Source organism: Carassius auratus, unplaced genomic scaffold (genome assembly GCF_003368295.1).
Source record: "Carassius auratus strain Wakin unplaced genomic scaffold, ASM336829v1 scaf_tig00217034, whole genome shotgun sequence".
Taxonomy (NCBI): domain Eukaryota; kingdom Metazoa; phylum Chordata; class Actinopteri; order Cypriniformes; family Cyprinidae; genus Carassius; species Carassius auratus.
The window spans coordinates 133,745-159,844 of NW_020528865.1; the positions used below are offsets into that span (position 1 = coordinate 133,745).

Below are 26,100 nucleotides of genomic sequence, written 5' to 3' on the forward strand. Positions count from 1 at the left end.
TGCGTGCGTCCTGTGCACACAGAACACCACACGTGCTGCTGCTGCTGAATTGGGCTCTTTCACATCTTTTTCTGTTTGCATGTTTAAACTGCGATTTGTATTTGTTCGTTTAGGTGTAGGAAGACGAGATCGAGAGAGCTCGGTTGGGTGTTGCTGTCTGTGAGATGCTCTCTCGCTAGTACTCAGTTGAGTTTTTCCGCATCTCATGTTTGAATGCTTTAAACTCTTTTGAATGTTTTAATTGGCAAGGCTTAAAAACACGTGCAAATGATAAGCTTTCGTGGCAATGCGTTGCAATGACCCATCAACTGTCCTGAGCATCTTTTTAGGCTGGCCTCAGCCAGTCGGTTGAGATCACCAGGGGGGAATGGGGGGCTCAGCCATGGGACCCTATAATCGTCATCAAGTATTGAACCCGTGTTTTAGTTCCACTAAGTGGACATTTCTTTTTGAAACTGCATTGAAACAAAGGTAACAAAGGTGTTGCACAAAAAGTACAGAGAGGTACGTATTTCTGTGAGGCCAGGTTACAAAAAACAACAATCGAGACAACACTAACAGTCTGGTGGAAACCTAAAATAACTTGTTATTTTCTTTCCCTACATATTTTGTCAGCTCAGACTAAAAAATACTGCTCTCTCTCTCTCTCTCTCTCTCTCTGTGTGTGTGTGAGAGATAATGTACAATAAAATTTTAAAAATTACTTTATAAATGCCACAGAAAAATTAATAAATAAAAAATAAAAACACATTACTAACAGTAAAACAGTGTAAAATCCAGATGCATTTATTGTGGTGGATCCATTCTTTGTGAGAAAATAGATTGAAAGAGAGTTTGATCATTGTTCTGTGGAGAAATATGTGTAATTCACTTCTGTCATTTCAGATTCCTGTAAGACAACACAAATACAAAAAGTCAAAGGAGAAAAACAAACCAGATTTTTCAGATGAAAAAACATTCAGGAGTTTAATAAATGTTTAAAAAAATATATAAATTTGCTGCAAATTCTTTATCCTCTTGAACTCAGCCACCTCCCCCCATATTTAAACAGTAAAAATAATTGTTCAAAATGTGACATTCTGAATGCTTGATTTTTTTATGGTATTTTACTTTGAAATGGCCTTCCTGATAATGTTTGGAGCTCAGACTATAACTTAAAGTGACGTGACATACAGCCAAGTATGGTGACCCATAATCAGAATTTGTGCTCTGCATTTAACCCATCCAAAGTGCACACACACACACACACTGTGAACACACACCCGGAGCAGTGGGCAGCCATTTATGCTGCGGCACCCGGGGAGCAGTTGGGGGTTCGGTGCCTTGCTCAAGGGCACCTCAGTCATGGTGTTGCCGGCCCGGGACTCAAACCCACAACCTATTAGGCCACGACTTCCCCACATATGCAATTAGCTCCTATATGCAATTAGCACAACGTCATTCTGTTGTGACCATACCTTTAACACAATTCATGTTGTTTTCACACAATATTCAGTAAATTAACACATTTATAAAATGCATAAATTTTCTTTTCGCATAAGCTTACCCCATATCATAATAATAGCTATTTTTTTTATCCTTTTTTTTATCCTTTTTTTTACAAATGCTTAAACACAGCATGACAGAAATGAAAACCTCATGTTCCAAACTTTAAATAGTGTAAAGCCTCTACTTCTGCAACAACAAAATAAAATATTGAAACAACTGCGTTCAGCAGTTTTATTTCTGCAGAATCACCCGGAGGCCACATGAACGGTTTTTACAGTTATTGTGAGGTGTCAAGATCTAATCTGAACTTTTTCTCATTTAAATATTTATATTGTGTTGTGTCTTTACTGTAAAACTGGTTTACTTGTTTATTTGAAATCACTGTGCAATATACAGTGAAAAATTTTAAATGGTTTGACATTGCATTTTATGTATTAATCGAAGTAGATGGGTCTATTAATTTTGTTACATGTAATGAAATACACATTTATGCAGTATAGTATATAGTATAGGTCCTAGTATGCCATCCCATAATATACCTGAAACATTGTTACCATACTTTTTACATTTCTATCAACCACTGATGTTTGTTTTTTTTGCTGCCATAAAATGAACAGAATATTTAGTTATTTTATTTCTTTTTAAGTTCAGTGGTCAGATGTCTTACTGTCCATTTTAAAGGCTGTGGGCTGGCATAAATGCTGTTCTGTACAGTAGAAAGCCTTTATTAGATACCTTGTTTTGGCCAAATGTTAAGGCAGCATCACATATATCTGCTGATAAAGCAACCACACATACCATGAGCACTTCATGTGACAGGGACTATTTGTGTAGCAGTGTGAGTGAATGTTAACTGTGTTGCTGCCTATGAAGATTGAGGATGTTGCCTTATAAGGCAGTTGTCTATGTAGACAGTGAAGCACCTCTCTACGGTTTGGAACTGATCTCACTTTTTTTTTTACTTTTAATTTACACATCCCCCTTTTTTACATTAAGTTGCAACTTTACATAACAAATGATTATAAAACTAAAATATAACCTTCTTCTCAGTGATACAATGTAATTTGTACAGTCAACTTTAAAGGGACAATAAGTAACTTTTTAGGTATTTTATTATCTAAAATCAATATTTTTATTCATAAATATGCCCTCAATGGTGTGCAAATACCTATGCCAATGTTTAAACTAATCCTCATAAATGAAGAATTTATTATCTTTATATACATGGGACGGGTAGGTCGACGGAGGCCTCCATGTAGTTCCGCCATCTTGCAAAACTATAATAGCAGAGAGGGACAAAAAGTACTAAGCCAACGCGTTTCCACAACGAGTTTTCGGTCAGAGCCAGAAACGCAGGTGCAGATCAGTGAGAGGCGCTTGAAACTGCACCGGCAAGTTTAAAAGTCTGGATTGCATTCTTATTATGGACCATTCATATGCCGCGCCACAGGAGAAGAAAACATCGTCGCCAAAACAGTCAAAAATAGAACGTAAAAGGAAACGTGACCGTAGATTACAGAAAACAAGAGTTAATGTCGGGGAAGCTTTTTCTAGGTGGAAAGAGCTAATGCTGGATAAAGATTTCAAAAGAGATGCTGAAGTGGCCTGTTTTCGTCTCGACAGGTAAGTCAGTGTTTGATGATGATATCTAACAATGCACATAATTCAGAAAATATAACGAATAAAGAAGACATAACTACTAATTACAATATTTTATGTTTTCCACAGTCCGTAATTCATACTGTAACATTCGTTTGTTAGTTGTCATGTTGCAGTTTGTTTGAAATAACACACCTGTTCACCTGAAGGAAAACTCGACGAAGTGCTATTAGAAGACATCCTGTCAAAGCTTTTTGGTACATATCGCCTACCGTAGATGCAACGCGCATTTGAAAAAGCGAGGCGCTGGAGAGCAAAATTAGTTTGAATGCAATATATACGATTTCACCACTAGATGGGAGTAATTCCTACTCACAGTCCCTTTAACATGTATTGTCTTACCGCTTTTTGTGCATTTATTTTGTAAAATGTTGGATCAGTGTATTTTATCTCTTCTCCAGGGACCGGGACATTTGAATAATCAAAACAGCCAGTAAGATCATTGGAGTTGATCAGCTAACTGTAGCCCAATTGTACAATGACCTTAGTCTTAAAAAGATTCAAAATGATTCTACCCACCCTCTTCATCAGAATTTCTTAAGAAGCAACAGGTCAAGTGGCAGACTACTGCAAAGGAAAATTAGGACCACAAGGTACAGCAATTCTTTTTTGCCTACAGCAATTAGACTGTACAACAAGCAGCTAGCACTCAGCTAGTTTATTTATCCATACATGCTTGTCATGTTTTCTTTTCAATGTTTATTGTTTTGTCTTTCATGTCTTTGTTTTTCTTAGGTTTTAATGTTTAAATGTTTTTTAATGCTTTTGTATTTAATGTTTTGTATTTATGTTTTTATTGTTATGTAGCAGGCGATTTAACAATGGAGCGTGTAATGGTGACCACATGAATTTCCTACTTGTGGATAATAAAGTTTACCTTGAACCTTGAACCTTGAACCTTTATCTCTTCTCCATGGGTCTGGTCTGTTTTTAAAAAAAAATAATAATGACAGTTCAAGTTCAAGCCACAGGCTGACCAAGTGCTGTACAAGTTAGGAAAAATAAAAGATTAAGTACTCCAAAGTCAGCAAGATAGTTTAAAACAGAACACTTATAAAGTACACAAATAGTAGCAAAACAATTCATGATAAAACACTCTTATAAGCTAAAAGCAACCGAGAATAGATAAGTTTTGAGACATGATTTGAACAAATGTTAAAAGAGCAAAAACTGTTTTATATATATATATATATATATATATATATATATATATATAACTGTAAGATATTTAATAACACTTGCCCTCTTGTTCTGGTCTTTTTTTCCAGCAGATCCAGAAGATCACAACTGCCACAACAATCAACAGAAATCCAGCAGCAGCAGCAGAGATCAGCACAGTCAGAGGTACAGAGTCTGGAGAATGAGAAGGAGTTTGTGGGCCTGATGCTGTAACAGCTAAAGAGAGACAATCTGTCGGTCTGATTTTAGTCTCAGATGCCTGCATTCAGTTCAATGACCTTCTGAGACCAGTCTGACCAGCATGGGCCTCTTTAACATGTGTATTAGCAGAGAAAAACAGGCAAAATAACAGGCCTTATTATGTAACAACACATTACTCTGTCAATATCTTGTTTGTGTGTTTAATTGTGTTGTAAAAGCAATATCACCCACACAATTGTGCTGTTAATCTGAACATTTGTGTCATTACCTGCAGCACTGTCAGATGATGAAGGATTTTGTGGAGTGATGGTAGGAGTGGACGGACGAACTGGAAAATATAAGAGAACCACAGAGATGTGAATAAATCAACAGAATGTAAGAGGGCTGCTCTATTTTTTCAGTCTTAAGTGTTGGATGAGAGTTTGTCATTTAATGTGAGTTTATTGTGATGTCATTCAGTCACATCAGTGCTGATACTGACAGTCCTGATTTTCACTCCTAATGAATTAAAATAAAAAATATATGTCCAGCTACAAAATAAAAGATACAAAATCTAATGTAGTTTGAACTTAAGCACCACCTAGCTTCTCTCCTTAAAGATTATCATATCTTATTCCTAGTGAAAAATAATATAGTTACTTGTATTTAAAATATATTTATTTGTGATAAGTCTACTAACAATAGATTGGCATGTCTATACAAACTGAAAACACTTTCTAAATGTAGTTATTTTATGCTTTCATCAAGTACAAACTTAGTGCACTACAAATTCATTTTTAAAATACTATATTTTTTACAAATGCATTTGGGGAAGGATGAATATATATATATATATATATATATATATATATATATATATATATATATATGCATTTGTAAAAAATATAGTATTTTAAAAATGAATTTGTAGTGCACTAAGTTTGTACTTATATAAATATATTCATCTTTTAGAAAGTACACTGGCTAGGTTCTTAATTCCATCTACAACATGTCTGAAACTTGTTAAAAGTGATTTCTACACATACATAGCCAAATAAATTAACTGGACAAAACCTTTGAAAGTGGATGCCACTTCATAACCCCAATGACATGTCCATACTCACTCAGCACAACAACTAGTGTCGATGTTTCTGCTAACAGGTGCTGTAAGGGCAGAGTTTCCAAACACAACTTTTGCCTACACCACAAATGAAGCAATTTACAAATAAAACGATTTAATTTGTTAAATACTTAAGTAATACTTTAATTTATTTTAGCTGAATCCTCTGTTGACCTGTTATGATTAAATGTAAAATAAAACAAAATATAAAATATAAAATAAAAATAATTGTTTTGAGTTGCAAATAATTATAATAATAAATCATGATGCAGTACGTTGTATAGTTATGAACTTTACCTTTTCAATAATTTATCCACACTTCAAATAGTGCTTTTCACAATACTGTATGGTTGCAAAGCAGCTTTACATACATATGTGACCCTGGACCAAAAAAAGTCTTCCGTAGCACGGGTATATTTGCAATAGCCAAGAATAAATTTTACGGGCCAAAATTATTGAATTTCCTTTCATGCCAAAAATCATTAGGATATTGAATAAAGATCATGTTCCATGAAGATATTTTGTAAATTTTCTACTGTGAATATATAAAAACTTAATTTTGATTAGTAATATGCATTGCTAAGAACTTCATTTGGACAACTTTAAAGGTGATTTTCTCAGTATTTAAATTTTTTTGCACCCTCAGATTCCAGATTTTCAAATAGTGTCCTATCCTAACAAACCATACATCAATGGAAAGCTTGTATAAATCTCAATTTCAAAAAATTGACCCTTATGACTGGTTTTGTGGTCCAGGGTCACATATAGAAAGTAGTTACAAAAGTACAGATATGTAAACAACATAGTCTTGGATTTGAAATGGTAAAAGAAATTCACAAACTTGATCAGAAGGTTTATTACTTTAGTATCTTCCCAATGCGCCTGTACACATACTCTATTTTTACATTAATGGTTCTTTAATGTCCTGTACGGACAATGGCAATGTTGCACTTGATAATGTGGACTGCAGCTCTTTGGGCTGTCAAAATATAAATTATTCAACAAATTATTAAAAGTATCCTGACCAGCCCTCAAAACTACACAAAGTTAAAATGCCAAATAAATGAATAGGCGTTAACTAGGCCTACATGAAAAGTCACAAAATGGATTAAAATAATTTCAATTCATACGTTGCATGTAATTCCGCAGCGTACTGTGAGACCGTCAAACCACCAAAACATTCCATTGCATTTTACATTAATATTTGTGCAGTGCATCGAGAGTTGAAGCGTGCAGAGACAAAGGGCTATTTAATACAACTTTAGTTGAACTTCAGCGCTGCTTTTGCACAACTAAAATGCATTTAGTACGAAATTAATTGTTCCAATTTAGCAGACTTTAAGTATACTAATTTGTAGTGTGCCACAAATTATATTTAGTTACACTAAAGTACATACGAATAAATTCTGCACAAGTATAATATTTTTTCACTAGGATTATCCATATTATAAATCTGTCTTCCTGACAGACAATCTGTAATTTTTCAGGTTTATTAAAGAGGTCTTGGTGTATTAGAATAGCTTCCTCTGGTCTCTGTTAGGCCGAGTGTAGGCTATTTAATTAAAATGCTCATCCTGCCCTGCTGCTGTAGGTTTTTCAGAAAACAGCACATATTTTCAGTGCATTTTGAATGTTTTTGTTAGTTATTTTTCTCTGATATCGTAAAAAAATAAATGGAAAAGATAAATATTTGGACCCTGAATCTCTACGAATTAATATATCATGCTCTCCCAGGTTTGTCTAGTTTTTTAGTCATTGTGAAATGCTGTATTATTGCTGTAATAAATTTGAGATGTTTTAGAAGCAATATTTTAATAATATTTCTTTTGGTTCTATAAATTCTGTGATCCTTTTTATATGAGGTGGACATCATGGGCAGAGAGTTTTTTTTTTTTTTTTTTGATGATTAGAATGAAATGTTAGAATAAATAAAAAATAAAGAATTTGAAATAGATCCAAGTGTGATTTCAAATATAGCATCCTGAAAGAGTTATGAAAAATAAGTATTGTTTACATTGTGAATAAAAGGAAGACAGGAAAAATGTAACTTTAATTCTCTACTCACCATGAACAATAACATTGAATCTCTTGGTTATGTCCTTATTCCCAGCAATGATGCTTAGTTTATATTCTCCAGAGTCTGTGGTTCTGGTGTTTGTGATGGTCAGAGATCCGGTCTGATCCAGCTTCAGTCTGTCTCTGAATCTCTCATCATTATATTCAGGAATGTTTGCTGTAGCTATGCGAATGCTGTTAAACCTCCACTCGATTTCATCATCTCTCTGTATTTCAGTAATATCAGTGTGTAGAGTGACAGATTCTCCCTCCATCACTGACACTGACTTCACTTCACCTCTATCACCAAAGACACCTAAAGAGAATCAAGAGGAACAGTCACTCAACACAGATGAACACTCATGGCTCACATAAGTCATTTCCTCTTGTTAATCTATAGGTAAACTGTGGTTTATCTTTCTGTAGCTTTTTTATTTTTACAGCTGTCCACTAATTTGACACAATACTGTATTAAACATTAGAAATGTGATCTCTTTGGATTACAGGAACAAATAAAGTACAGTAAAGCAGCATTTATTTTGGTAAATTAAAAGCTTTAGTGTAAAAATTGCTTAAGAAACTGATAATAAACAAGAACTAGATGTTCAGTAACTTACTGAAATAAAATACATCTTACTACAGACACACTATAGACTCATTTGCAGATGGCAAAAAAAAAACAAAAAAAAACATTTAAAAAGTATTAAAAAAAACATAGCTTACAATGGAATATATTTAGAAATATAACTATGGAAAACATAGAAATATAGAACATTTCTACTTGCCAACCGGATGCCATAAGCACATCAAATATAAAAGTACTGGGTAAATCATTTTCATTTGAGCAGCTCTCTAAATTACTAGAAATTATAATTTTCTTTTTACATTTTCAAGTTTGAAATAAAATGGAAGTGGCATTAAACTAATTAGCAATCTTACTGAAACTTTTTTTTTTTTATCTGAACTATCTAAAGTTAACAGGAAGTGGGAAGGCGTGGCTAAATAGTGTAGAGATATGTACTGTGTGTGAGTGTGTGTGTGTGTCTGAGAGAGAGAGAGAGAGAGAGATGAGACTTTTCCAGTTCAAACCAGTGTTAGTTAGTCTCTGACAGTCATGGTTCCGTGTAGAATGAACTCGCATGAAGATAAAAGTAAAAGTCTTTAATATATCCACACAAGGTAATTCACAACAGGAAGGCTTAATACAAAAGTACAAATTAATGAGACCGGACAAAGAAACACTGAACTGACTACACCTTATAAGAGAGAGTAAATGAGGATAATGACAAGACACATCTGAATATAATGACACAATTAAGGGAAAACAGAAACTAGGTCAAGGAACACGAGGGATGAAATGTCTGAGTTACAACTGCATAAAGGGACAGACTGAAGCACAGGCGTACCGAGCAAATGCCTAAAGCACTAGACGAGAAGGGGCCCCAGAGAAGCTATGGGCGGGGCCTGTGAGACCACCAACAAAGACTTTTGTTCAGCTGCACAATGATTTGATTATTTGGCCACCACAGTACCACCCCCAATGTCACTTTGCTTTTTTATAGAAATTAGACTCATCATAGACCAACAAATTTAGCTTTATTTTTTGTTTTCATTTTGAAAAGCATGTTGACTTGTGCTGTTCAACTGATGTTACACAGGCAGTGTTTGCTAATTAAACACTTTGTGTAATTTATTAGTCACTCTATAATACAGCATGTGATGTGCCACGGTCGCCATGATTTTGCCAAGTAAGACATGTTCCTGGATCAACATCTTTTGATGATCCTGGATCAACATGAATGTCCAAAAATATAGACTTAACCCAATCCCTACCCCTAAACCTAACCTTACCCATAATTTATTCCTAAAATCAGTGGGACATGATAGCTGATTAACAAGGGTGTAGAAGCACCTAACTCTGATTGTAAGCCTAAAACAGATATATCCTGAAAAGTTATATCTCAATTCTGATTGGTTGATTGGAATGTTGTTCCAGGATCAACAATGATGTTGATCCAGGAACATGTTGTACTTGGTGAAATCACGCTAGCTGGCCCTTAAGTAAACCAGAATCCCCGAATCTGAGCCACACCTGAGCCATATAGCCCGGACCCATATTATTACCTTGTATATTACTATGATCGCAATTATAGATTTTGTGACATTCTTTAATATACACACAATCTAAACTAAAAAAAAAAAAAAAAACAATAAGTAAATTTACTTAACTTTTATTCGGCAAGTTTTTGCACAAGCATTTTTCATGTAAATTTAACACATTTGGAAATTATAAATCTACGTAACTAAGTTAAGTAAAAATAAAAAATAAAAACGAAAAAGTAACTTGACCTGTTAAATTTTATCAGAATCAGAATCAGAATCAGAAAGAGCTTTATTGCCAAGTATGCTTACGCATACAAGGAATTTGTTTTAGTGACATAAGCTTCCAGTACACAGAGACAACAACACACAGACAAAAAAGAGAGAGATTTACAATTTGGCAAATAAATAAATGTATAAACAATTGTGCTATAAATGAAAAAGGAATAGGATTGAGTGAGATGCAGGAATGTTCTAGTATGGAGGGTTAACAAATAAATATAAGGAAATATAAGGATATTGCACGTTTATAAGCATAAGTAGGGAACATTTAACTGTTCATGAGGTAGATTGCCTGGGGGAAGAAACTGTTCTTGTGCCTTGCTGTTCTGGTGTTTGCGGCTCTGAGGCGCCGGCCAGATGGCAAAAGTTCAAAGATGGGGTGACTTGGATGTGAGGGATCCAGAGTGATTTTCTGAGCCCTTTTCCTCACTCTGGATGTATAAAGTTCTTGAAGGGTGGGCAGGGGAGCACCAATAATCCTTTCGGCAGTCCGAACAGTTCTCTGTAGTCTTCTGATGTCTGATTTTGTTGCTGAACCAAACCAGACAGTTATTGAAGTACAGAGGACAGACTCAATGACGGCTGAATAGAACTGTTTCAGCAGCTCCTGTGGCAAGTTAAACTTCCTCAGCTGGCGAAGGAAGTACAACCTCTGCTGGGCCTTTTTTACGATGGAGTCAATGTGATTGTCCCACTTCAGGTCCTGAGAGATGGTGGTTCCCAGGAATCTGAATGACTCCACTGCAGTCACAGTGCTGTTCATGATGGTGAGTGGGGAAAGTGCAGGTGGGTTTCTCCTAAAGTCCACTGTCATCTCCACTGTTCCACTGTTATTGAGTAAATATAAATTAAATTGATGCATTTAGCAGACACTTTTATCCAAAACGTCTTACAGTGCATTCAGGCTAACAATTTTCATCTATCATGTGTTCCCGGGGAATCAAACCCCCAACCTTGCGCTTGTTAAAGCAATGCCACTTGAGCTACAGGAACACTTCAAGATTTTGTGACAAAAATAAGAGAAATTTTCACTTAAAAAATCTGATATAATTAAGCAAAATCAGTTGTTCTTGTAAATACATTTTACTTGTTTTATGCATTGCTGGTAATTAATTTTAATTTAATTTAATTTTACTGTTATAATGTCACAATAATACAATGTGTAGTTAAGATTCTTTTATTAGGAACAAATAATGAAAGAAATAGCCAGCACACAGAAAGCTATGATGCTTAAGATCACTTTAAAATAGTTTAAACAGCTTAATCAGGCCACACTTCTTTAATACCGGATGACGTTTTATTTCACATGTCATTGCGTTTGCGTTGGCTCTCGATTTGAGCTATTTCGTCCGCAACCACGAATATGCAGGGTTGGGGAGTAACGGAATACATGTAACGGCGTTACGTAATCAGGATACAAAAATCCAGTAACTGTAATCAGTTACAGTTACGTCAAAAAGCGTAGTAATCAGATTATAGTTACATTTTGAAAAAAGGTGGAATACTTTCAGGATTACAATGGTTTCATTTAAAACTAAATAAATCAGTATTTTGGCATAATAACACTATATTAAGCGCAGCTTGATTAATGACTCACGCGAGTCACGTGTGCCACCCGCTGGTGCATGCGCAAATAACAGCTGTCTGCAATCTCCTCAGACGCAGATTGAATCACTGCGGCCAAAACGCGTTCATTTCATGGAAATACCGCTGCTATTTTGTTTAAAAAGAAGAAATTGCAAACAACGTTGTACAGTGCAACTTGTGCCTTCCAGCAAAGAAAACACTTTCTTCATCGAAGGATTCGACATCCAACCTAAAGAAGCATTTGCACTTTTAAAAATTAGTTTTATATTTGTAAAGATAAAAAATATATATATATTTGTATTCTCTATTTTCCTTTTGAAGAAACATTTTCCATTGTCTAAAAATTGTTCTTATAATATTTTCATTGAAAAAAAAAATGAATTTGTATTCTCTATTTTCCTGTTGAAGAAACATTTCCTTAAAATTCTTTCTTATTATATTTTCTTCAAAATAAAACAAAATAATCTGTAATACCAATACCATGCACTAGATGTCTGTATAGTCCTTTACACATATATTAATTCAGGGCTGTGAAATTCTTAATTAATAAATGTTGTTGTTTTAAGCAATAGTAAACATCCATGTTCAATGGCATAAACACATTACAACTCCAACATTAGCAGTTATGACAGCTTCTTAATCTCATGATCAAAACATGACTAACAGACTGCAGTTACAAATAAAACCTGTTAACTAACCCCCCAAAAACTCCTTGGCCAAGGGAATTTGGAAAGGTTTTTACACTAATAAAAAACCTGAAACAGAGATTCTAGAAATTTCTAAATGTAAAAATATTTTTTCAAAACAGTTTTATCAAATGAGGGTAAATAAGTCTCTCACTTCTGTCCCTTTAAACCAGTTTACAGCAAAGACAGCACGAAGGACTGGATGCACGTGATAAATAAATTTAATTTGAAGTAACCATGTTAGAGATCAGTTTTTGCTTTAGTTGGGCTCTTGACCCTTGATTTCTGTCTTAGTCTTTTCTCTGACTGTTATAACCGTGTGTTTCTAAAACACATTTGTTGTAACTCAAAAGCCCAGAAGACATGCCATCAGGTGTTAACCTGTACCTAGGTGTAGATTGTTATACTTTATATTGGTGATGATAATCATCAGTTATTGCGGTGTACGGTGTCTAATCTCTGATGAAACAGGTGTTATTTATTTAGATTGATTATAGTAGAAATGTTTCAGAGCCAGTAGTTCTGTGATAAACAGTCATTATAAAGGACTTTCCAAACAGTTTGGTCTTCTATGTTTTAAGAAGTCACACACAGACATAAATAATCAGCATATGAACCTCAACAATGGTGACCGTAAAAAAAAAAAAAAAAAAAAAAATGCTGCAGAGCATGCTGGGAGCCATGGTTGAGTTTTGTACTACAATAGTACCCAGCATGCACTGCAGTGTGTGTTTTTTCATCACCATTGTAGAGGTTCGTATTCTGATTATTTATGTCTGTGTTTGACCAATTCATGCCATCTGGGCTTTTGAGTTACAACAAATGTGTTTTAGAAACACACGGTTATAACAGCCAGAGAAAAGACTAAGACAGAAATCAAGGATCAAGAGCCCAACTAAAGCAAACACTGATCTCTAACATGGTTACTTCAAATGAAACAATAAATCAACATCTAAACCTTAGTTCATTCTCAATAAGATCTTCTGTAGACATCTGACAGAAATAAAGTCAGTCTGGTTATTAATAAGTGGAGCTGGTGATGTTGTTTGTGGGGTTGTTTAATCAGATCTTGAGAGATTTCATGTATTTTATTTCAGTTGATTTCATCTAAGTCTGTGTCTGAAGTCAGTTGTAGTAGTTCTTGTGTTTCTCTTTTCTTCAGTGATTCTGTTTGTTAACAGCAGCTGTTCATCACTAATTCTCAATCAGCACTTAGTTAATCACTTAATTACTTAAATGCAAAGTTTTAAAACTTACATTGTTTAAAACGAGGCAATCTGTTTACTCTAAGTTACTTGTCAGGTTTTACAGTGCAATTTCTTTTGTCTAATTTAATTTAAATTTACTCAATAAAATGTAACAGGTCAAGTTACATGTACTTATTGTTAGTTTTTTTTTTTGTTTTGTTTTTTTTTTTTTACTTAACTTAGTTACGTAGATTTATAATTTCCAAATGTGTGAAATTTACTTGAAAAATGCTTGTGCAAAAACTTGCCAAATAAACAGAGGTGGGAAGTCCAGGGGCCAAAGAGTAAAAGTCCTGCCATATTTTTGTTCCACCCATGAACTCATCAGACGATTTCATCAGAGGAGGAACCAAGTCATTCCTTCCAAGTCACAAACGAGTCTTGAGTCAAGTCCCAAGTCCTCAAAGAGTTTCATAAGTTTTTAAAGTTGGGCCTGCGTTTTACAGTCTAAAATTCTAGTTTGAACAGAACAAGACACTGGATCCTGTTTTAGTCTTTTGAAGCAGATGACGCTCCTGGAGCGCCTCCTCGTGACTTCTCACATCTGCAATGTTATTGTGCGATGCCATTTTGAAATATGTAGCCTTTATGCCAAGCACGCTGGTTTAAATAAAACATTGTATAATTAGTCTAAATAAGTCTTGAGAAGAACTGAACTCTCATGCTCTCTACTTCACCCTTTCTTAAATTGTGAGGATGGTCAAACTCATTATAAGTAAAATCATTTAAAAAAGCAGAATACCCATAATTCCTTGCACTTGACTAATTTACTTATGTGTGTTTTGTCAAAGCATGGAAAATTAGGAAGCTGTGTAGTTGTTATTAGGAATGAACTGAGCTCTAATTAAGGTTTTAATATGTTGTGTTTTAAAGCAATTAATGCTCACTTTACTGCATCTGATGATCATAAAGATGAAGTGCCCATCAAAGCTGGTGTGGCATTTATGTATATTATTCATTAAAGTACATATCCTACTGTATACTAAACACACCATGTAGATCATGTGGGACAAAAAGAAATGTCACAAAGAGTTAACCAATGTACCTGCACATGGCTGACTTCACTGATGTCCAGATGTTGAGTCTAGTTTCTGATGGTGTTTTTATCCTGATATTTTATATAAAATTATATTATGTGCGTATTATCTACAAACTTTTTTGAACCCCAAAATACATGACTGAAGGAAGCATTTTCAGGATGTAAAGAATTACGTAATTGTGTTTATGAGATCAAAACTACTTTATATGAAAATAAACCATGGTTTCACCACATAATAAATAAATAAATTAATGAATAAAAACAGTTACAGTTAAACCATGGCAGCCACAAATTAACCATGGGTTTGCATATCATTGTTCTGTGGTGAAACATGTAAATCAACTGCATAACTTCAGAGTCCCGTAAAACACAAAAGGTCAAAGGAGAAAAACAAACCCTATGTTACATATTCAAATCCTGCAGGAGCTCAAAAATATTAAATGACAGAAATTTGATTCAATTTGTGAAGCTGTTGGTGTGTAATGCAGAGTGAAATGTGTTAAAAATATAAGTAGCACATTGGATCTGGAGAATCACATTTGTCAATTGTACACCTGCACAAAAACTTCCCCCACCTCACAATGAACAGGCATCTGTTTCCAGCTGACATAAGGAAGACCCTATTTAGGATTAACCCATGCAAGGCTCTGGCAACATACCTGGCCGTGTACTGAGAGACTGTGCTGCACTTCTGAGATATGTCCTAGGAGATAATCACCTTGGAGAGCCAGGCAGTCATCCCTACATGTCTCAAATCCACAACAAGCATACCGGTACCAAAGAAATCACCTGTGTCATGACTAAACGACTACCATCCCATAGCACTGACTCAAACCATGATGAAGTGCTTTGAGAGGTTAGTCATGCACAACATCAAAACCAGCCTCCCCACCACACTTTACTGACAATACAATTTCTTCCACTCTCCAACTGACTATTACCCACCTAGAGAATAAAGAATCCTATGTTAGAATGCTGTCCATTGACTTCAGGCCAGCATTCAACACAATAATCCCACAACAGCTCATTAATAAACTAAACCTGCTGGGCCTAAACAGTTCCCTCAGTGACTGGATCCTGGACTGGCGACCCACAAGGCTGTGTGCTCAGTCCTCTGCTCTTCACACTGCTGACCCACAACTGCACTGCCCAGTTCAGCTCCAACAACACCATCAAGTTCACTGATGACACTATGTGGTAGGTCTCATCAGCTACAGCGATGAAACACACTACAGAGATGAAGTGGCACAGCTGGCTGACTGGTGTGGCACTAACAACCTGTCCCTCAATGTGGGGAAGACAAAGGAGGTTGTTATTTCTCTGACCACCCCCCACTGACCATCGACAGCTCGATTTGTGCAAAGAGTCAGCAGCACTTAATTCCTGGGGGTGCACATCATTACCAGACAGCAACATAGTTTTGGCCCAGATCCGGCCCACATCTGGCCCGCGTGAAATCCATGCGGGCCAGATGTGGGCCGGATCTGGGCCAAAACTGCTTGCTGTCTGGGTAGCCACTTTCTCACCATCGGGCCAGAAGCTCTTTGCACTTTACTAAAGACTGACCTTTACACATCTCTCAAGAACAATGTCATACAATCCCATCATTTCACCAACAAAGAGAGGTTATCAGAAAACTAATAAGAAATAAGTCACTGTGGATAAGTATATGTGGATCCATGTGCAAGCTTTTATTACACAAAGAAGTGGTCATAACAGGCATGGGTCAAACACTGGCAAACAGGTTTATATAGGGAAAGACAAAAAATGCTCCTAGGACACGTGTGGGTCTACGATGAACAAACAATATCCAAAGGGCTAAGCAAGAGGAGTAATCCAGAATCCAGAGCTAAGGGTCAAAACATAAGTAACAGGGCAAAGCAAGAAAGACTAAACTATGAAAACTATAAACTGAAACAAGACTATGAAAAGAAACACGGAATAGCTTGGTATCACAGCTATTGCTAGGGGAGGGATATGTGCAGAACAATACTCGACAGTTTGTGAAAAGAAGTCCAATGCTTATAAAGTGTGTCTGATAATTGGTGTGTGTGTAATTGGTTGCAGCTATGTGTGATTGTTTTCAGGTGAATGTGATTGGTGCAATGGAGCATGGGGAATGTAGTCCAGGGTGTACTGGGTAGTGTGAGAGTCTGATTTGTGGATGATGACCTCTGGTGGAATTAAGGGAAGTTCAGTGACTGGATTATGACTGGACAGAATGAGAGTTCATAAACAGCCTCCATTACCGAGACAGTACAGAACGAGGATTCGCAGACTTCCTTCACAGTCGTGACAGGACAGAACGAAAAGTTCATAAACGGCCTCCATAGCCGTGACAGGACAGAACAAGATTCGCAGACGTCTTTCATAGCTGTGACAGGTCAGGATGAGAGTTCATAGATGGCCTCCATAGGCATGACAGGACAAAACGAGAGTTCATAAATGTCCTCCATAGCAGTGGCAGGACAGAACGAGAGTTCATTAACGGCCTCCATAGCCGTGACAGGACAGAATGAGGATTCACAGAAGGCCTTCATAGCCGTGACAGGACGAGGAGTTATGAGTGGATAATACTGACACCTCTGAAAGTTCTGCAGCATTTGCTGCCACGTATGGAGGTTCCACAGCAATCTCTTTGTTGTGGTCATAACAGGCATAGGTCAAACACTGGCAAAGAGGTGTATATAGGGCAAGACAAAGAATCTTTATAAGAATGGGGCACGCGTGGGTCTATGATGAACGAACAATATCCAGAGGGCTAAGCAAGAAAGGTAATCCAAAATCCCAACTAGCAAACTATGAAAACTATAAACTGGAACAGGGTGATGAAAACTATAAACTTAAACAAGACTATTAAAACTAGAAACTAAGACAAGACTATGAAAACAAACATGGAATGGCTTGGTATCGCAGTAATTGCTAGGGTAGGGATATGTGCAGAACAATACTCTGCAGTGTGTGAAAGAAAGTCTAGTGCTTATAAAGCATGTCTGATGATTGTTCTGTGTGTGTGTGTAATTGGTGGTAGCTGTGTGTGATTGTTTTCAGGTGAATGTGTTTGGTGCAATGAAGCATGGGAAATGTAGTCCAGGGTGTACTGTGCCGTGTGAGAGACTCTATTGTGGATGATGACCCCTGGTGGTGAAATAACGGAAGTTCAGTGACTGGATCATGACACGCACAGTTTGTGTTTTGTAGTTTATGTATAGGTAAACATTTATATATAGTATATTTATAGTCAAAATCTGTCAGTAGGTCAGTTGTGTATAGGTTTATAGTGTTTTACTTCATTGTTGTATGTCTGTATTGATATAGCACCGTAGTCCTGTGAGGCTTGACATTTTATCCACTGGTGGTGGATGAGGAGATACCTCCCTCACAATGTAAAGCGCTTAAGAGTGCCTAGAAAAGCGCTATATACATGTAAGGAATTATTATTATTATTATTATTATTATTATTATTATTATTATTATTTCACTGTATGTCCACACATGTAGTGGAATGACAATAAAGCTCAACTTGACTTGCAAAAATAAACTTCAAATTATTTTCAAAAACTGAAAGATATTCCAAAATAAATATATCCTCACCATAAACAGTAACTGTGAATTTCATATTTAAAGTTCCAGCTCTTTGGATGACCTCTATTGTATAAAGTCCTGAGTGTTTAATTCTCATGTTGTTGATTGTGAGAAATCCAGTCTGATCCAGCTGCAGTCTGCCACTGAATATATCAGTGTAACTGGGATAGGAGGTCACTTTTCCATCGATTTGAGCAATGACTGGATCACCAAACCTCCATAGTATCAGAATAGTTTCCTGTATTTTAGTGAAATCAGGGTTCAGAGTGACAGAATCTCCCTCCATCACTGACACTGACTTCACTTCATCTTCATCAGCACCAAACACACCTGAAGAACAAACAGAAACAGTTTCACAGAGATTAAACTCATGTTACACTGCTGGTAATGAAAATTAACAAATTCAACTGAATTTAGTCTGCTGTTAAAAAAAAAAAAAATTGACTTATTAAGGTGTCAATAAAGAAAGCAGAGAAACAACATTCTCTGTTGGTCCACTGGCGCGGAGCATTGAGTTGAGCTTTACATCTGCACAGTGAATCGAGGGATTGACAGCAGACCGAGAAAACACTGAGTGGAAAAAAATGTGGTCATAGGGCATCGTTTTAGCATTGACTCTTATTCCCTACTCTTGCTGTAGAAGTTGATGGAATTGACTCGTCCACTCTGTTTACTTACAGGGTCAGCAATAAGAATAATTACAATATTGTTAACTTCATTAGAATAATTTATGCCCCTGTGTGGCCCAGTGTTTCATAAACATTCCCATATATTCTTGTTTCGTAGGGTCTGACCTCAGTCAAACCCTCTAGAGTGAAAGTGCCCGGTAGCCGACAGATAGATTATCAGTCAGTGCCAGGCTGGTGGGGTGTTAATTTTCCACCCTGCCTGGGGGAACTGAAGTCCATTATCTCATATTTATTTGTAGTTTTGCTTCAGAATAACACCTTCAAAAAGCATAAACTGCTTTGCCTGGTTTCAGTTTTTATACATTTATATAATTTATATAGCCTACCTGCACATTCAAATAAGGATTAAAATAAGCTTCTAACAAACAAGTGGTGATCCAAATCCATGGATGAATGTGATCACTTTTAATAAGGTATAGATTAATGAATTGAACATGATCCAAGGAGCAGTTGTTTCCAGGGTCGAAGTGAAACAGAAAAAGTTAAATAAACAGAAATCATGCACTTACCGCACATTAGTAGTAAAACCTCAAAAAAATTGAAAGTGCTCTTCATATTGCTATAGATTCCAGAAAAACATAATTTCAATGGTTATTAATGTTAGTTTCTACACCTCACCCCATCGATAGACAGCAACGATTGTTACCAAAAGCTCTAAATACCCATGGAAGAAGTGTTTTTATGACACAGAAGTTTCGAGGCACGCAGCACAATCTCCAGTGAAGTCTGTAACTGGGCGTGTATTGGCTTCACAGAGTCAAGAGAACAGTCGCTTTCTGTCCAAAGAGCGTTTCGCTTCATTTGCGTGTCGGAATCTTCGAACCGGGTCATTCCTGCTATGCGGTGACATTTTGGCTTCATAAGTGCAGGAAAAAAAAGTTATATGATTTTTTTTTTTTTTTTTTTTTTCATTCTACCAAAATAGTGACATGTTTAAGTATTAGGAATGGATATTGGTCAAGCTCGGGACTCAAAAAAATAATAATTATAGGTAGATTGTTCAGACACTGGCCATGAAAATATTCCACCCTGTTAGGGACATATAGATAGTTATCACAACATGTTAATACTGTAAATGTTAAACGATAATGAGCTTTTCTTGGATAGTTTATGTCCATTATGCCATCTTATTATTTTTTTATTTTATTTTAAAAACAATAACAAAACAATTATTGATAAATAGAATATGCCTTAATTATTGAGAACAGGTAACTTTTGTGCCAATTTTTACCAATAAGGTTGTAAATAATAGAAAATTTTGCTCCTCACCTCACAAAATAAGACAAAAGTATGCCAACATTTAATGTTGCTTTGAAATTATTATTTAAAATGATTTGTCTAACAGGGTGGAAAGGAGCATAACAGGGTGGAACAGATATCCTGTGCTTTACGAGGACTCTCATAGACGTAATGGTTTACACTGAGTTAATAATTCTCATAGAAACCAAATTTCAGAATTTCCAAAAAAAAAAAAAAAAATACAGTTTAGTATGTTTTTAAGCCATTTGGGACAGAAAAAGTTATTTTTGTTTTATTTGTATTTATTTTTTTGCTAGCCACCAGATGTCGCGCTGTTTTCTACGAAGATTTGACTCTTTTCCAGGAACAGTCAAGGGATTTTTGAATCACCAAATGAAAAGCTTTTCAGCAAGACAACCACAGGTAATACAACAATAATTTAGATTTTTCTGAGGATTCAGCATTTATGTGAACAAAACCTGATGAATACTGCTCAGTGTTTAACCAAACTCGTGTTAAAACACAACACTGAAGCAGTCTTGAAGTTCATGGGGATAATTATCAGGAGATAATCAGACGCTTTAGTGGAAATCAATAAAACCAACACATTCATACATTAGCATGCAAACAAAGGCACTATAAATTTGGGTTGCATATACAATCTGACATCCAGACCTGATTAAATTAATTATTTATATTTATATTATTAAAGTGAACTCCTCCCCTCCTCCTCATTCACTTCATCCACATTCTCTCCATTCATCAGTGGCTTCACTACACTCGCTGATTTATTCACTCACTCTCTGTGGATTCTGGAAGAAAATGCAGAGACAATAAAGAATTAAGAGAAAAAAAGCAACAAGATCTAGAGGTCAGTCTAATGCCAACAACTTACTATCAAACTACCATTAGAAATACAGTGTGTGAAATAATTCCAATTACATATTTTCAGTATAGCACATTTGCTGAAAAGTCCACAATAAGCATTGAAATATATAATAGACACGTCCCTCTCTTCTCTGCTCTATAGTGTTTTCATTTAAATTTTCCTTTGCTCTCTGGTTGTTTACTGAATGAATGAATGAATGAATGAATGAACGATGCAGTTATATAGTGCTTTTATTTTGTATTGATGTAAACACCCAAAGTGCTTTACATTCATGAGAGTGTCTCTCCTCAACCATCACCAGTTCATTGACTCACTGCTGTCTCTACTCTCTTCTTGATTTCTACGCTTTATATTATTTACATTATAAGTTTGTGCTGAATTAACAGCAGAAACGGAACAACAGAATGCATGAGGAAGAACTGTGATCGTTGTTACATTCAAAGACTTGAGATACTCACCTTTGACATAAATGAAGAATTTACTGCACAAGGTACTTCCTGAGCTGAGGATCAGTAGTTTATAGAGTCCAGCATGATCAGCTGTGATGTTTTTGATGGTCAGTGATCCATTCGCCATGTCCAGCTCCAGTCTGTCTCTGAATCTCCCATCAGGACCATCATATGTAGTCATCTCTCTGGTCTCTCCTTTGATTTCAGCTATGAGAGCATCTTTATCTCCAAACATCCACCGTATCTCATCACCGGTCTGTATTTCAGTTTTAGTCTCTAGAGTGTCAGAATCATTCTCCTTCACTGTCAGTGTCCTCACTAGATGTCACAGCAGCACACAGAAAGAAGAGAAACGAGGAGAAACGAGGAGCACTGATAATGAATAAAGCTTCATTAAAGGTGTGTGTGTGTGTGTGTGTGTGTGTGTGTTACATATATGAGAGCATTTATGCCTTGGTAAGAATGAACTACACATGCACTTTAAATATGTGATTAATGTAATATGGTTATTGATAATGTATATCAGTATTTTTTTCAGTTATTACGTTTACAAACGGTTAGCTTACAAAGATATAATTAATTATTATAACTTTAAGAAGCACATTCCACTGTATAATAATGAATATTTTTCTGTTATAATTTCTTTATTTTGGGGTTGTTGTGATGTGAAGACGTTTGAGTTTCAGGGTGTATATGATACTATGAGAGTTCATGCTCATGATGTGAACTCTTATTGCACTTCTGGAGATGAAGTTCTTGTTCATATAGCAGTGCTGGATACAATTAACATCAGACATCCTACAACAATGTGTCAAGTTACAACAATTCTGTCACATTCTATATTTAAAGAAATCATAGAAGAGAGAAGGAGCACGATATACAAGAACTGAACCTGTATCTCTTGTGTTTTGACATGCTGGAAACATGATATGTCACAATCTATTTCTATTTTTTATTATTACTTTTTTATAGAATAAAGTTTAATCTAACAAGAGACAGCACACTGAAGACTTATAGGCCTATAGGGCCTGCGAGCTGAACTAACCACAGAAACAGACCAACATAATGAAGAAAGTCTGGAGATACTCACCTCTGATATAAACAATAAATCTCTTCTTGCATTTCTCGTTGATCAGAAACTTATAGGGTCCAGTGTGTTCAATTCTGGGGTTTTTGATGGTCAGAGATCCAGTCTTCATGTCCAGCTTTAGTCTGTCTCTGAATACCCCATAAAGAACATCCTCATATGAAGTGATAGTCCCTTCTTTGATTTGAGCAATGAGATTGTCTTTATTTCCCTTCCACTCTATCAGATCACTTGTGTGTATTTTAGTAACACCAGTTTTTAATTCGACATCTTCTCCCTCCACTCCTGACACTGTCTCCGCTTCATGACACAACAGCACATAGAAACAACGAGGAGATTATAAGTGAGTGACATGACAGAAACACTGAAAAGATGCTGTGTGATTCTTCACATGTGCTTCCAATAATCAGTTTGTCATCTCTTTTCTTTAATAGCAATTTACAATAATGTTAGCATAGGAAAACAATGAGTCCGCACACCAGAAAATGCTCCTTAGCAATTTTAATGATTGCTCACCACGTGTAACGTTTCGGGCCCAAGCCCTTCATTAGACATGGCATAGAAAAACACATTAATGTATGCAAGGAGAAAATCTGTCTAAAAACCATTACACATATCATACCTACTACTAAATAAATCAGTCTTTATCTTAAAATCTTCATGCAGCTCTGTTCCATACAACGACATATTGTCATGACCATCTCAAAGATAAAAAAACGTGTAGGACACCAGAAATGCAGAATAAATGTTTTCCACATGACTTGTGCGCTATAAGTCTTCTGTTATTCAACAGCTTTATTTGGATTTTAAGTGGTTATTTGCTTAAAATATTCCACTTTGCTACAGCTTTTAAATGTCATTCTTTCACACAGTAGAACTATTTAAAAAAAAAAAAAGCACTAATGCCAGATTTAAATGTGCACTTCGCTATATTAAAAGAAATGAAAACATTATGAGGTCTGATTCACTGGCATGGAAGCTGCAAAATAATAATGTTAATGATTTCTGGAAAGAAATTAAAACTATTAATAATTGCAAAATATCTCTTCCGTCTAATATAGATGGTGTGAGTGGTCCTGATGAAATCTCACAGTTATGGCGGACACATTATTGTGAACTACTAAACTGTGTAAAAAGTAATCTGTTTGTGGTGGATAATGTGGAGTATAATGATGATGTTGTTATTACTTCTTCTGAAATCCATGAAGCAATATTGAAGCTAAGGGATAATAAGGCATGTGGTCTGGACCATATTACAGCTGAACATCTTAAACTTGCCAGTAAGAAACTGTGTCCTCTGGTGGCTATGTGCTACACAGGGTTTTTTGTTCATGGGGAGTTACCTGATTCTATGCTGTCTGTTGAGCTGGTACCTGTTATCAAGGATAAAGTGGGGAAGCTGAATAGCTCAGATAACTATAGGCCAATAGCTTTGGCCAGTGTTATGTCAAAAGTGCTGGAGACAGTTGTTCTGTGTAGACTTGAGAGGTACGTCCTGTCTGCGGATAATCAATTTGGTTTTAAACGAAAGCATGGTACTGATTTATGTATTTTTGCACTAAAGGAAATTTTAGATAGATATAATAAAAAAAATTCCACAATGTTCTTGTGCTTCATTGATGCCTCTAAAGCATTTGACCGTGTTAATCATCAAAAATTGTTTTTAAAATTGATTGAAAGTGGGGTCCCTGGTTTTTTTATTAGAATCTTGGTCTATTGGTATTCTCATCAGACAATGAGAGTTAAATGGGGGAGTGTAACAACGGCTCCCTTTAAAGTGACCAATGGGGTTCGACAGGGTGGAATTCTGTCTCCTTTTCTTTTTAATGTGTATATGAATGATTTGTCTATGATTTTAAATGCTTGTGGTACAGGTTGTAGGGTTGGTGACTCACTAATTAATCACCTTATGTACGCTGATGACTTGGTCATTTTTAGCCCATATAGTGCTGGTATACAACAGCTTTTGAGACTATGCACACAATATGGTGTAGATTTTGATATAAAGTATAATCCAAAAAGAGTAAAATTATGACTATAAGAAGTAGAGATGATAAACATTCACATTTTCCTGATTTTTATCTATCTGGTACTGTACTTGATGTATGCACAGATATTACATATCTTGGCCATATTATTGCAAATGACCTGTCTGATGACAAGGATATTTATAGGCAGCGTCGTAAGCTGTATGTGCAAGCGAACATGCTGTGTCGTAAGTTTAGTATGTGCTCTGTCCCTGTGAAGATTTCACTCTTTAGAACATACTGTACACCGTTGTATACTGCCTATCTTTGGTGCCGTTATAAGCAAGATAGCATTAGAAAGCTTACAGTGGCTTATAATGACAGCATGAGGCTGCTGCTAAGAGTCCCAAGAGACTCCAGTGCAAGCCATATGTTTGTTAGTGCTGGGGTACCTACCTGTGCTGCACTCTTGCGTAACTTAATGTTTAGATTTATGGGTAGGGTGTCTGAGTCAAAAAATGACCTAATTGCTGTGTTGGCTAACCCTAGACGAAGTTGTGTAAGATTTTCGTCCAGACTGTGGAACCATTGGTGTACATGTCTGTATGTTAGACACTGAACACTGTGGAGGGTCTATTTTTACTTCTTGTATATTTATTATTTGTTTTTTGTTTAGTTTTTTCTACTATGTATGTGTTTTTGTATTGTACTATGGATCCCTCTGGGTCTGGAAATAAAGTTTATTATTATTTTTTTCTGTTGCTTTATCAGCTGTAATACTTACGTATTTCTGCAATCATTTGGCGATGGTAAATCAAAACAATCACCAGGAGAACAACAACAGCAATCCCTGCAACAACAATCCCAGCTACAGCTGCTGGAGACAGACCTGGTTCTGTAATGATAAACAGAGACAGTCATTAGTGTGAAAGTGTGTCTGATATATAACTAACACTAGAAACTAGGGATGTTCCGGTACTAGTACCGGTACCGAACGGTTCCTGGGCAAATTCCAAATGGAAGTGATCATCCCTATCCCCTTGGAGCGGGGACTTTGGAGTGAGTAGGGCATGTGCGTGCCATTAAGTAGTCGTTAGGAATGCACTTTGCTAAAGGAACGACATAATTTCCTCATTATCTTCAGCTGGGATGTTCCTGTGACAGCGCAGCATGTGTCCGTCAGCAGATGTCGCTGTTTTACTGTTATAAATGTGTTATATATATATATATATATATATATATATATATATATATATATATATATATATATATATATATATATATATATATTATTGTTGTTAGCATAACCGTTGCAAATAAACATACATTTAATATTTAAATACGTTTTAATATGCTACACTGTAAAACCCGACCAGTAAACTTAACTCAAACCGTTTGAGTAAACAGATTGCCTTGATTTAAACCCTGTAAGTTTTAAAACTTTGAGTAGTATATATAATGCAGCTTCTGTCATGATGATTTATGACTTTGACCTTTGACCTTTTGACAGGTTGAACTTCCGGTAACCTTATGATGGATGGGCGGAACAAATGAGATCAAGGGTTAACCTATG

At 35.9% G+C, this 26,100-nt stretch overlaps 2 protein-coding genes across 2 annotated transcripts in view; both read right to left on the reverse strand.

The window, feature by feature from the left end:
- LOC113099798 (uncharacterized) overlaps window positions 1-8,061 on the reverse strand; it is a 28,676-nt gene extending 20,615 nt beyond the window's left edge. Inside the window, exons 1-3 of the mRNA XM_026264750.1 lie at window positions 7,692-8,061; window positions 4,796-4,855; window positions 4,390-4,542 (exon numbers count right to left, since the gene is read on the reverse strand). Of these exons, the coding sequence (XP_026120535.1) occupies window positions 4,390-4,542; window positions 4,796-4,855; window positions 7,692-7,956 (478 nt within the window). The 5' untranslated portion in view covers window positions 7,957-8,061. The remainder of the gene's footprint in view (window positions 1-4,389; window positions 4,543-4,795; window positions 4,856-7,691) is intronic.
- A 12,778-nt stretch (window positions 8,062-20,839) lies between these two features.
- On the reverse strand, window positions 20,840-25,416 carry LOC113099801 (uncharacterized). Its single transcript, XM_026264753.1, has 4 exons — window positions 25,312-25,416; window positions 22,564-22,860; window positions 21,483-21,791; window positions 20,840-20,947 (listed from the first exon to the last, which is right to left on the reverse strand). The coding sequence occupies exons 1-4, from the start codon at window positions 25,325-25,327 to the stop codon at window positions 20,928-20,930; spliced, it is 642 nt and encodes a 213-aa protein (XP_026120538.1). The 5' UTR covers window positions 25,328-25,416; the 3' UTR covers window positions 20,840-20,927.
- Window positions 25,417-26,100: the final 684 nt, after the last annotated feature.

What these genes read in the sequence shown, in the direction of transcription:
- LOC113099801 (XM_026264753.1), bottom strand. An exon ending in ATTTATTGTTTATATCAGAG is followed by an intron (nt 21,792 to 22,563) that starts GTGAGTATCTCC and finishes TGTGACATCTAG; the next exon opens with TGAGGACACTGACAGTGAAG. An exon ending in ATTCTTCATTTATGTCAAAG is followed by an intron (nt 20,948 to 21,482) that starts GTGAGTATCTCA and finishes ATTTTCTTCCAG; the next exon opens with AATCCACAGAGAGTGAGTGA.